The following is a 12,517-nucleotide window of genomic DNA, read 5'->3' as shown; positions in this document are numbered from 1 at the left end:
GTATGTTCTGGGATGTGTCACTGGCAAGGCCAGCATGTGCTATCCATCCCTAATTGCCCTTGAGCTGAATGGCCTATTCGTCCATTTCAGTGAGCAGTTTAGAGTTGGTTATTGGTCTAGTCACATGCATGCCAGACCAGGTAAGGATGGCAGATTTCCTCCCCTAAGAGACATGAGTGAAAAGATGGGATTTTACAGCAATCAATGTGAGCTTCATGTCATCATTCTGAGATGAGAATTATTTCCAGATTTATTAATTGAATTTTAATTCCACCAGCTGCTGTGGTGGGATTTAAATTCATGTCTCCAGCGCATTAGCCTAGGCCTCTGGATTACCAGTCCAGTGACATTACCACTGCACAACTATTCCCCCTTAACTTCTTCAATTAGTGCTGATGAAGCTTCCATTTCATCAGAACAGACATACCTCATCCAAAGGACATCTCTGACAATACGACTCTCCCATAATATTGTACTGAAATGTCAGCCAAGACTTTCTCAGATCTTGGAGTGGAGTTTTAAACCACAACATTCTGACTCAAATGGAAGAGTGCTAATGTCCAATCTGTTCGGAACTCAATAGAGCAATTTCTATAGCTATCTTGACCGAGATCAGTTAACTCAACATTGGAAAGGAACTAAAAAATTTCTATTATGTAGTAAAAACTAAGTGTCGAGTATCGGCAACTGGTGACTCATCTCGCCATTCCAAATTTAATGTACCAGTAAGTCTAAACATAATGTTAATTGACACTTAAAGAAACAATGGGATACCATCTAATGTTACATGATTATCATTACGTTCCATTTATTTGAGCTTCTGCTGTAAATCCTGACATTTACTATGAGTGGCAATGCATCAATGGATCTGCTGAAGTTCAGAATTCATAAGTATGAATGTGATATTCGTCAGTGATGCAGGAATACTGTCCTGTATTTGGGAGAGTCTTAGAATAATACCTTGCGGAACCAATCAGAGAACAGTCTATTTTAGATCTGGTAATGTGTAACGAGACAGGATTGATGAATGATTTCTTAGTAATAGATCCTCTGGGAAATAGTGATCATAACATGAAGAATTTTGCATTCAGTTTCAGGGCGACAAATTTGGATCTGAAACTAGTGTCTTAAACTTAAATAAAAGAAATTGCAAAGACATGTAATCAGAATTGGCTATAGTGGACTGGAAAAATAGGTTAGAGGAAAGGTGGTAGACAAGTGGTGGCAGACATTTAAAGAGATATTTCATAACTCCCAAAAAATATATATTCCATTGAAAGAGAAAGACTTTACAAGATGGATTGACCATCTCAAGCTAACAAATGAACAATCTGGTGTCAGATTGAATGAAAAGGTATACAATGCTGTGAAGATTAATGGCTGGCCACAAGATTGGTAAAAATTTAGAAACCAGCAAAGGGTGACTAGAAAAATAATACAAAGGGAGAAATTAAAATATGAGAGTAAATTAGCGAGTAACATAAAAATAGATAAGAAGAGTTTCTACAAGGAACAACTAAGCTAGAGACACAGACAGTTCTAAAGCACAAGTCTCCAGTATTGCAGCCTGGATGTTGATGGGCCCCATAGTCATTGCTGCATCCAGTATGCTCAGCTGTTTCATGAGGGGTGGTGTGTTTGGTGGTTATGTTAATGGACCAACAAACCAGCGGCCCAGACAAATGCTCTGGGGACAGTATTCGAACCAACCATGACAACCAAATCTAGAATTTAATTAACAAGTCTCAGTAATTATCAACCAAAAGAGAAAATGCTGGAAAATCTCAGCAGGTCTGGCAGCATCTGTAAGGAGAGAAAAGGGCTGACATTTGGAGTCCAGATGACTCTTTGTCAAAGCAGTAATTATCAATTGTCATAAAAAGCCTAACTTACATCTGGCTTACATGTGACTCTAGATCCATAGAAATGTGGTTGACTCTTAAATGCCCTCTGAAATGGCCTACCAAGCCACTTAAGTTGTGTCAAATCGCTACGATGTCTAAAAGGAAACAAACTGGATGGACCACCTGGTATTCACCTAAGCACTGGAAATGACAACAGCACACCCACCCTATCCATCCTGCAGTCATCCTTACTAGCATCTGTGGGTTTGTGTCAAAGTTGGGAGAGCTGTCTCACAGGCTAGTCAAGCAACAGCTTGAGTACGTTCATACTCATAGAATCATACCGTACAATGTCCCATTCACCACCGTCACCATTCTTGGATATGTACCGTCCCACCCTGACCTTATTACAGCCTTGGTCCAAACATGGTAAAAGTGCTGAACTCAAGGCAGCATTTGGCCAAGTGTGACATGAAGGAGCCCAGGCAAAACTGGAATGAGGGGGAAAATTCTCCACTGGTTGGAGTTATACCTAGCACAAAGAAAGATGGCTGCGATTGTTGGAGGACAATTATCTCAGTTCCAAGACATCATTGTGGGAATTCCTCAGGGTAGTGCCCCAGGCCCAACCACCTTCAGCTGCTTCATTAATGACCTTCCCTCCACTATAAAGTCGGAAGTAGGGATGTGCATTGATGATTGCACAATGTTCAGCACTGTTCATGACCCCGCAGATAATAAAGCAGTCTGTGCCCATATGCTGCAAGACTTGGACAACATTCAGGCTTGGGCTAATAAATAACAAGTAACATTTGTGTTGCACAAGTGCCAGGCAATGACCATCTCTAACAAGAGAGAACCCAACCATCTCCCCTTGCCATTCAGTGGCATTACCATTGCTGAATCCCCCACTAACAACAATCAGGGAGGTTGCCACTGAAATGGAACTAGAAATTGAACTGGACCAGCCATTTAAATACTGCAGCTACAAGAGATTGGGAATTCAATGGTGAGTAACTTAGCTCATGACTCCCCAGAGACTGTCTACCATCTATAAGGCACAAGTCAGGGGTGTACGGGAAACCTACTTAGCCTAGCCAGCAACACCCACATCTGTTGAAAAAGTTTAAAGAAACACATGAAGTGAACTGAACTTGCTCAAGACTGGCATCTGTGATGATGGGGACCTCATGAGGAGAAACATTTGGCTGAAGACATTTGCAAATACTGAGTCTTGCCTTTTGCATCATTGATGATGGGATGTTCATGCAGCTTCTCCTCCTATAAATTGTTTACTTGTCCACAACAATTCATAACTAGATGTGGCAGAACTGCAGTGTTTGATCTGATATTTTATTTAGCTTTGTCTATAGCATGCTGTTTACCATGTCGTTCTATAATGGAGCATTAACAAGTTGGGACCTTATTTGTAGGAATGATTGGTCCTCCTGGCATGCTCTCCACAGTCCTTATTGAATCAAGGTTGGTCTCCTGCCTTGACGGCAATGATTGAGCGATATGCTGGGCCATGAGGATTTCAGATTGTGGTGGAACACAATTCTGCTGCTGCTGGGTGCTCAGTTTTGAACTGCTAGATCTATTCTGAATCTACCCCATTTAGTATGGTGATGATGCCATGCAACAGAATGGAAGATATCCTCAGTGCGAACATAGAATTTTGTTTCCACAAGGATTGCACAGTGGTCACTCCTACCAATATTGTCATGAATAATGCATCTGCAACAGGTATTTTGATGAAGATGAGTTCCAGTAGGTTTTCCTTCGTGCTGGTTTTTTCACCAACTGCTGCAGGCCCAATCTGGCAGATACGTCCTTCAGGTCCCTCAGGCTTGATCAATAATGGTGCTAACAAGTATCATTGAAGTTCCCCATCCAGAGTACATTCTGTGCCCTTGTTACACTCAGTGCTTCTTCACAATTTGCTATAACTTCCTGGCATACAAAGTAGAATGTGACCACATGGTCTAGGAAGCAGCGGCGAAATTTGATCCCTTAGCAGAAGAAGAAGGATCTCTAATCTGTCTTGGAGAAAGAAATACCTGTCGAGGGATCTTGTCTTGGCTGAGGCCATCTGCAGGAGAATAGATTTGGCCTTATAGACATTTTTTATCTCTATAAAATATTTCATTGCCATGCCAATTCCGGTGCTGTCGCAGTGTATCCACTGCGATGCTGCTGGGATTCTTTTGCCTGAATTCAGTGGGATGGATGGAGATTATTCTCTACCCTACACCAAACAGGAGATATTCCAGTCTTGTTGACCATGTAGACTCCCATGAGATCCTCTGACGAGATCCAATGAAGCATCAGTCCAGCATGAAAATTTTTTGCTATAGCTTCCCTTTTAGGGCCAAACATGCCCATGTAGACTATTCTCCTCCCATTCTCTGATTTGAGAGCACGTAGATTCAATGACTGAGGTCTACTAATTCTTCCTATCTCACATACACTGCTTTAGAATGTCCACGCCAGCTCAAAGCAAGAGCACTCATTTTGCCTATGGGAAATCTCCAGTGGTATTTGCAATGCCAAAGGGCAAAGACCCATGGTAAAAGTCTCCATGTTGTGCAATTACTCTAGGACTCTTCTTCCACTATAAGCTATGTTTACATCATGGTTTGCTTAACATATGGTCATTTCTACCATAAATCTAAACTGCTTTTGAGCCCAGAACCAAAAGCTGTAATCCAGTACCCAACAGTAAAAACTATACTTACTTTCTCTATGACCATCTTTTGTTGATGGTTTAGACCAAGGTATAAAATCTGTTTGTTGTCTGTGGAAATTTGTCATGAGTGACACAGGCTTTTGGACTGGAGTCAAAAGAATCTCTGAAAATAGAACATTATTATATATTTCAGAATGTTACAGACTACTTAAAAATTATGTCTAAAACTTGTCATAATCATGTTTCTTGCCCATCAAGATTACCTTAAGCACAATAACTGTGACAAAAGATTATGCACAGTTGCTGAAAAGAATTTCATAAAGTTCTGCATGCAAGGCAACTAGTTAAACTTTATAAATTGTGAATGAAGTAGTCATTGACAAATGAATTAAAAGGTTTTGCAAATGTAGAAGAAGAAACATAGTTCTTCATCTTGGGCTCAAGGTGTCCCAAAGCACTTCATATACATTTAGTTTTGAAAAGGAATAGGGGGCGGCATGGTGGCACAGTGGTTAGCACTGCTGCCTCACAGTGCCAGGGACCCAGGTTCAGTTCCATCCTTGGGTGACGATCTGTGTGGAGTTTGTATGCTCCCACTGTCTCTGCGTGGGCTTTCTCTGGTTTCCTCCCACATTCAAAGATGTGTAGGTGAGGTGGATTGGCCTTGCTAAATTGTCCCTTAGTGTCCAAAGATGTGTAGGTTAGGTGGATTAGTCATGGTAAATGCTTGGAGTTGCTATGATAGGGCAAGGGGGTGAGCCTGGCTAAGATGCTCTTTTGGAAAATCAATGCAGACCCGATGGGCCGAATGACCTCTTTCTGCACCAGTGGGATTCTAATAGACATGTAGGCAAACAAGAGAGGAAACCTGTACACAGAAGCATCACATAAATGCCAGAAACACCAACAAATAAATGGCTCGAAATTGTTTTTTTGCTATTTTTAAAATAAAGTTTCTGCCAAACCAAAAAAAGATAGCTGCTACAAGTCACGTGACCACATTACTGGCCCTTTGTTCTGGAAGCTACCAATAAGGTTAGAAGAGCAAACAAATTCTCCTCTTATCTTTGTGGAATACCATACCCAATTGTAAGGACATTATGATAACAAAAGTAGGAGACTTGAAGATCAAAACTCGTTATGCTGCAGACTCATTAAGCAACCAATAGACTGTTCAAGTCCATTTCAAAATGGGGCCACTGAGGTGATAATGGATGACATTGGCAGCTTGATAAGCTCATTCTTCTAGTGGAGTCAGAGGGTCTGCCTGGACAATGGTTTTCCAATATAGGAACCTCAATATGATGGTCACTCTTTCAAAAGCTAATGGCTAGGACATTATCAGTTCTGAAATTAAAGCCAATTCCAGACACCAGATAAACATTCCTTTCAAAGTCATCGTGGTAAAAGGTCACATGACTTGTCTGAGAAGGTGGTAGAAGGTGGAATATAGAAATTTCAAAATGTGAAACCTATTTCACATTTTGAAATCTCTATATTCCTTTGAGAATTGAGAACCCCTCAGTCTGGTGTTTAACATCCAACCAGTGAACCCCAAGAAGCAGAACTCCAAACTGAGCCTTCTCCTCAAAGTCTATCTGCTGGAAGATTTCCTATCAACTGCAAAACTGACCCAGTGTCTGTGTACCAACTTCATCTTGTGGTATCTGCACAAATTGTAAAGCGAACTCTAGAACTGCGGTCTTCAGCCAACTGAACTTGAGCTCTGACATGAAAGAACTCCTCACTTGACATTGACTCTGATAATCACGTGAACTTAGAGGATGACTTAGAGGAGGGGGCTGAAGGGTGGATCAGTAAATTTGCTGATGACACCAAGATTGGTGGAGTAGTGGATGAGGTAGAGGGCTGTTGTAGGCTGCAAAGAGACATAGATAGGATGCAAAGCTGGGCTGAAAAATGGCAAATGGAGTTTAACCCTGATAAATGTGAGGTGATTCATTTTGGTAGGACTAATTTAAATGTGGATTACAGGGTCAAAGGTAGGGTTCTGAAGACTGTGGAGGAACAGAGAGATCTTGGGGTCCATATCCACAGGTCTCTAAAGGTTGCCACTCAAGTGGATAGAGCTGTGAAGAAGGCCTATAGTGTGTTAGCTTTTATTAACAGGGGGTTGGAGTTTAAGAGCCATGGGGTTATGCTGCAACTGTACAGGACCTTGGTGAGACCACATTTGGAATATTGTGTGCAGTTCTGGTCACCTCACTATAAGAAGGATGTGGAAGCGCTGGAAAGAGTGCAGAGGAGATTTACCAGGATGCTGCCTGGTTTGGAGGGTAGGTCTTATGAGGAAAGGTTGAGGGAGCTAGGGCTATTCTCTCTGGAGCGGAGGAGGCTGAGGGGAGACTTAATAGAGGTTTATAAAATGATGAAGGGGATAGATAGAGTGAACGTTCAAAGACTATTTCCTCGCGTGGCTGGAGCTATTACAAGGGGGCATAACTATAGGGTTCGTGGTGGGAGATATAGGAAGGATATCAGACGTAGGTTCTTTACGCAGAAAGTGGTTGGGGTGTGGAATGGACTGCCTGCAGTGATAGTGGAGTCAGACACTTTAGGAACATTCAAGCGGTTATTGGATAGGCACATGGAGCACACCAGGATGATAGGGAGTGGGATAGCTTGATCTTGGTTTCAGATAAAGCTCGGCACAACATCGTGGGCCGAAGGGCCTGTTCTGTGCTGTACTGTTCTATGTTCTAACTAAAATTCATTTCTGTGGTTCTTTTACTGTTACTATCCATAGTTACAATATTTTCCCATTTCACCCTGCTATGTGTATGTGTGTGTGTGGTGGTGTGAGACATTGTGAACACTCCTCCCCTGTTTGAATGTGAATAAACTAACCTTCTGAGTTAATCACAATGTGAGTTTGCTATGAGTTATTCGTTAATTGGACTACCCAAACTAAGGGTTTGGGAAAACACGCCACACTACTTAAAACAATTCAAAAGTACCTTTTGCTTATGGACAGTTAGTGAGAAGATAAAAAAGATGTTTTCCTTTCTCTCCTGTCCATAAAACAGAGTACTAGTATATTGGTTCTTACCAATGTTCCCTCTAACTTCTGTTTGTTGGTGAGCTTATTGAACTGTGCAATCCCTTTAAGATTGATATGCAGCCATGCTTATGCATTCCTAAAGGGAACGGTGCTTCTAATGAACATCTGAATTGAATTTGAGCCCAGGATCCAAAGGTATAATCCAGCACCCAGCAGCGAGAACCATACTTACTTTTCTCATGCACATCTTTTGTAGATGGTTTAGGCCCGGTTAAAAAATCTGTATGTTGTCTGTAGAAATTTGTCACGCGAGATGCAGTCTTTTCGATTGGAGTCAAAAGAATCTCTACAAAATAAAGCATCATTAGAAATTGTACACTGCCACAATCACTTACAAATCATGTATAGAATTGATCACAATCATGTTTTCTCCTTTAAGATTATTTTGCCCACAATAATTGGCATAAAAGGATTGTGCATAACTCGCTTAAAAATAGTTTCACTAAATATTACATGATTGGCAACTAATTAAGTTTATAGAATTTATGAACGAATTATTGACAAATGGATTAAAAGGTTTTGTAAAGCTAGAAGACCCATGATTCTTCATCTTAGCTTCAGGTTGTCTGTCCCAAAGCACTTCACATATGATTTACTTTCGAAGTATAGTGACTGTTCTTACATAGGCAGCAACATAAGACAACCAGCTTGGAAACAGGAATATTCCATAAACAGCTAATGGCCAGCTTTGTAGTGGAGAGATTGTCGGGCGGTACACCAGAACATTTGCCCATTCTTCTTTACAAAGTGTCAGTACATCCACCTGGACAGGCGAGGTGGTTTTAACATCTCATTCAAAAGATAGCAGTGGAATCTTTTAGGTACTGCACTGCAGAGTCAGCTGAGATTACAAGCCTGGGAATAACTTTTGGACCCACAATCTTCCAACCCAGAAATGAGTGCTACAAAATGAGGCAGGCTGACATTTTATGAAAGTTGTATTACAATGCATTAGCTCAAGTTGGACTTTATAATACTTCAGTATGGTAAAACTGATTTTTTTAATGTCCTCTAATTCCTTTTCTGAAGCTGGCATCTGAAGCACTGTATGTTACCCAAGTGTCCAAAATTTTCAAAACCTTCTTGAACTCTAGTGATCATAAATTACACAACATCCGATCCACATTTGTTCTGGAATGACTCATCTGAGATACCCCTTTGCTGAGATCATCAGTTCTGAGGTATAATGGGAACAAAACTGCCTTCCGTAAAGCTTATTTCATTGCAAATGTGAACTGCTGTATGACTTTGAAAAATACTGAAGTTTATTTATTCATATCACAAATAGGCTTACATTAACATTGCAATGATATTACTGTGAAAAATTCCCTGGACGCTACACTCTGGCGCCTGTTCGGCACACTGAGGGAGAATTTAGCATGGCCAATGCACCTAGCCAGCACGTCTTTCACACTGTGGGAGGAAACCAGAGCACCCAGAGGAAACCCACGCAGACTCGGGGAGAACATGCAGACTCCACACAGACAGTGATCCAAGCCAGGAATTGAACCCAGGTCCCTGGCGCTGTGAGGCAGCAGTGCCAGGGACACTGTGTCACCATGCCGCCCCATAATGACTGCAAAGATTTTATATATCCTATGCAGGAAACAAGTAACACTCATTGTGAAACCATGAGACATTGAGGGCTAAAGCTTGGATTGTTCCTGCTTTCAGAAGCTGGAATCACAATTTATGATTAGCCCGTGTCCAGTCCTGTTGAGTCAAGCAGCATGGTAACTTTGTGCTGTCTAATCTGCATAATCACAGTGTCTAGCCAAAAACAAAACTTGCTGCTGACATTCAAAAAAGTGTTACAAATGCAAAACTTTACAAGACATTTTTATAAGTGACTTGGAGGAGGGGGCTGAAGGGTGGATCAGTAAATTTGCTGATGACACCAAGATTGGTGGAGTAGTGGATGAGGTGGAGGGCTGTTGTAGGCTGCAAAGAGATATAGTTAGGATGCAGAGCTGGGCTGAAAAATAGCAAATGGAGTTTAACCCTGACAAATGCGAGGTGATTCATTTTGGTAGGACAAATTTAAATGTGGATTACAGGGTCAAAGGTAGGGTTCTGAAGAATGTGGAGGAACAGAGAGATCTTGGGGTTCATATCCATAGATCTCTGAAGGTGGCCACTCAAGTGGATAGAGCCGTGAAGAAGGCCTATAGTGTGTTGGCGTTCAGTAACAGAAGGTTTGAGTTTAAGAGCCGTGGGGTTATGCTGCAACTGTACAGGACCTTGGTGAGACCACATTTGGAATATTGTGTGCAGTTCTGGTCACCTCACTACAAGAAGGATGTGGAAGCGCTGGAAAGAGTGCAAAGGAGATTTACCAGGATGCTGCCTGGTTTGGAGGGTAAGTCTTATGAGGAAAGGTTGAGGGAACTTGGGCTTTTCTCTTTGGAGCGGAGGAGGTTGAGAGGAGACTTGATCGAGGTTTATAAGATGATGAGGGGGATAGATAGAGTGAACGTTCAAAGACTATTTCCTCGGGTGAATGCAGCGGTAACTAGGGGGCATAACTATAGGGTTCATGGTGGGAGATATAGGAAGGATGTCCGAGGTAGGTTTTTTACTCAGAGAGTGGTTGGGGTATGGAATGGACTGCCTGCAGGGATAGTGGAGTCGGAAACTTTAGGAACATTTAAGAAGCTATTGGATAGGCACATGAAGTACTTCGGGATGATAGGGAGGAAATAGCTTGATCTGGGTTTCAGACAAAGCTCGGCACAACATCGTGGGCCGAAGGGCCTGTTCTGTGCTGTACTGTTCTATGTTCTATGTAAGACAGATTATATATAAAGAAACAAAGGTTGTGCCCAGATGAATTGTGAGCGGCTACATATAAAACACCTGAATGCAACATGAAGGGACAAAGAAACAAGACAAAGCCAACGCAGAAAACAACAATAAAGGGATTTTGCTGGTATGACTTCTGCTCTTAATCCTCAACACAGGTGGAACGTGGCAATGCTGGGAACAGGGAAGAGCAGCTGAAGGTGAGTGAATTCCACCCATTGTCTTACTTCACATATCAGAAATCACTATTTGTGGAGGTGGTTCAAGGAACTGAAAAAAAATAAGGGATCTGTGAAAAAAGCTGCAATGCTGCAGTATCCTTACATACCCAGGCATACATATTTCCATAGTTACTAAGGGCCTCTGACAGCAATAACCATAATAAAAATCAAAGAAAAAAACAAAGAACAAAGAAAATCACAGCACAGGAACAGGCCCTTCGGCCCTCCAAGCCTGTGCCGCTCATGTGCCCAACTAGACCATTTGTTTGTATCCCTCTATTCCCAGTCTGTTCATGTGGCTATCTAGATAAGTCTTAAAACGATCCCAGCGTGTCCGCCTCAATCACCTTGTTTGGCAGTGCATTCCAGGCCCCCACCACCCTCTGTGTAAAATACGTCCCCCTGACATCTGTGTTGAACCTTGCCCCCCTCACCTTGAACCTGTGACCCCTTGTGTTCGTCACCTCCGACCTGGGAAAAAGCTTCCCACTGTTCACCCTATCTATGCCCTTCATAATTTTATACACCTCTATTAGGCCGCCCCTCATCCTCCATCTTTCCAGGGAGAACAACCTCAGTTTACCCAATCTCTCCTCATAGCAAAGACCCTCCATACCAGGCAACATCCTGGTAAACCTTTTCTGTACTCTCTCTAAAGCCTCCACGCCCTTCTGGTAGTGTGGCGACCAGAACTGGACGCAGTATTCCAAATGTGGCCTAACCAACGTTCTATACAGCTGCAACATCATATGCCAACGTTTGTATTCTATGCCCCGTCCAATAAAGGCAAGCATGCCATATGCCTTCTTGACCACCCTCTCCACCTGTGCTGCCACCTTTAAGGATCTGTGGACTTGTACACCCAGGTCCCTCTGTGTGTCTATACTCCTGATGGTTCTGCCATTTATTGTATAGTTCCCCCTTACATTAGATCTACCGAAATGCATCACTTCGCATTTATCTGGATTAAATTCCACCTGCCATTTCTCCGCCCAATGTTCCAGCCTATCTATATCCTGCTGTATTCTCTGACAATGTTCATCACTATCCGCAACTCCAGCAATCTTTGTGTCGTCCGCAAACTTACTGATCACACTAGCTACATCTTCCTCCAAATCATTTATATGTATCACAAACAGCAGAGGTCCCAGTACAGAGCCCTGCAGAACACCACTAGTCACAGACCTCCAACCGGAAAAAGACCCCTCCACTGTTACCCTCTGTCTTCTATGGCTAAGCCAGTTCTCCACCCATCTAGCTAGCTCACCTTTTATCCCGTGAGATTTCACCTTTTGCACCAGCCTGCCATGAGGGACCTTGTCAAACGCTTTACTAAAATCCATATAGACGACATCCACGGCCCTTCCCTTGTCAATCGTTTTTGTCACCTCCTCAAAAAACTCAACCAAATTTGTGAGGCATGACCTCCCTCGTACAAAACCATGCTGTCTATCGCTAATGAGATTATTCAGTTCTAAATGCACATATATCCTATCTCTAAGAATCTTCTCCAACAATTTCCCTACCACGGACGTCAAGCTCACCGGCCTATAATTACCCGGGTTATCCTTGCTACCCTTCTTAAATAACGGGACCACATTTGCTATCCTCCAATCCTCTGGGACCTCACCTGTGTCCAGTGAAGAGACAAAGATTTCTGTTAGAGGCCCAGCAATTTCATCTCTTGCCTCCCTGAGGAGTCTAGGATAGATGCCATCTGGCCCTGGGGATTTGTTTGTCTTAATGTTTCCCAAAAAACCTAACACTTCCTCCCTTGTAATTGAGATTTTTTCTAACGGGTCAACACATCTCTCTGAGACACTACCAGTCAACATGTCCCTCTCCTTTGTGAATACTGATGCAAAGTAAAGCTGCAACA

General features: G+C 42.4%; 1 protein-coding gene across 1 annotated transcript in view; it reads right to left on the bottom strand.

The window, feature by feature from the left end:
* The window catches only part of terb1 (telomere repeat binding bouquet formation protein 1), a 128,521-nt gene that overhangs the window by 39,414 nt on the left and 76,590 nt on the right, over positions 1-12,517 (bottom strand). Inside the window, exons 17-18 of the mRNA XM_078210448.1 lie at positions 7,788-7,901; positions 4,583-4,696 (exon numbers count right to left, since the gene is read on the bottom strand). Of these exons, the coding sequence (XP_078066574.1) occupies positions 4,583-4,696; positions 7,788-7,901 (228 nt within the window). The remainder of the gene's footprint in view (positions 1-4,582; positions 4,697-7,787; positions 7,902-12,517) is intronic.

The sequence above is a fragment of the Mustelus asterias genome, chromosome 4, assembly GCF_964213995.1.
Source record: "Mustelus asterias chromosome 4, sMusAst1.hap1.1, whole genome shotgun sequence".
Taxonomy (NCBI): Eukaryota; Metazoa; Chordata; class Chondrichthyes; order Carcharhiniformes; family Triakidae; genus Mustelus; species Mustelus asterias.
This window is presented reverse-complemented; position numbering and strand designations above follow the sequence as displayed.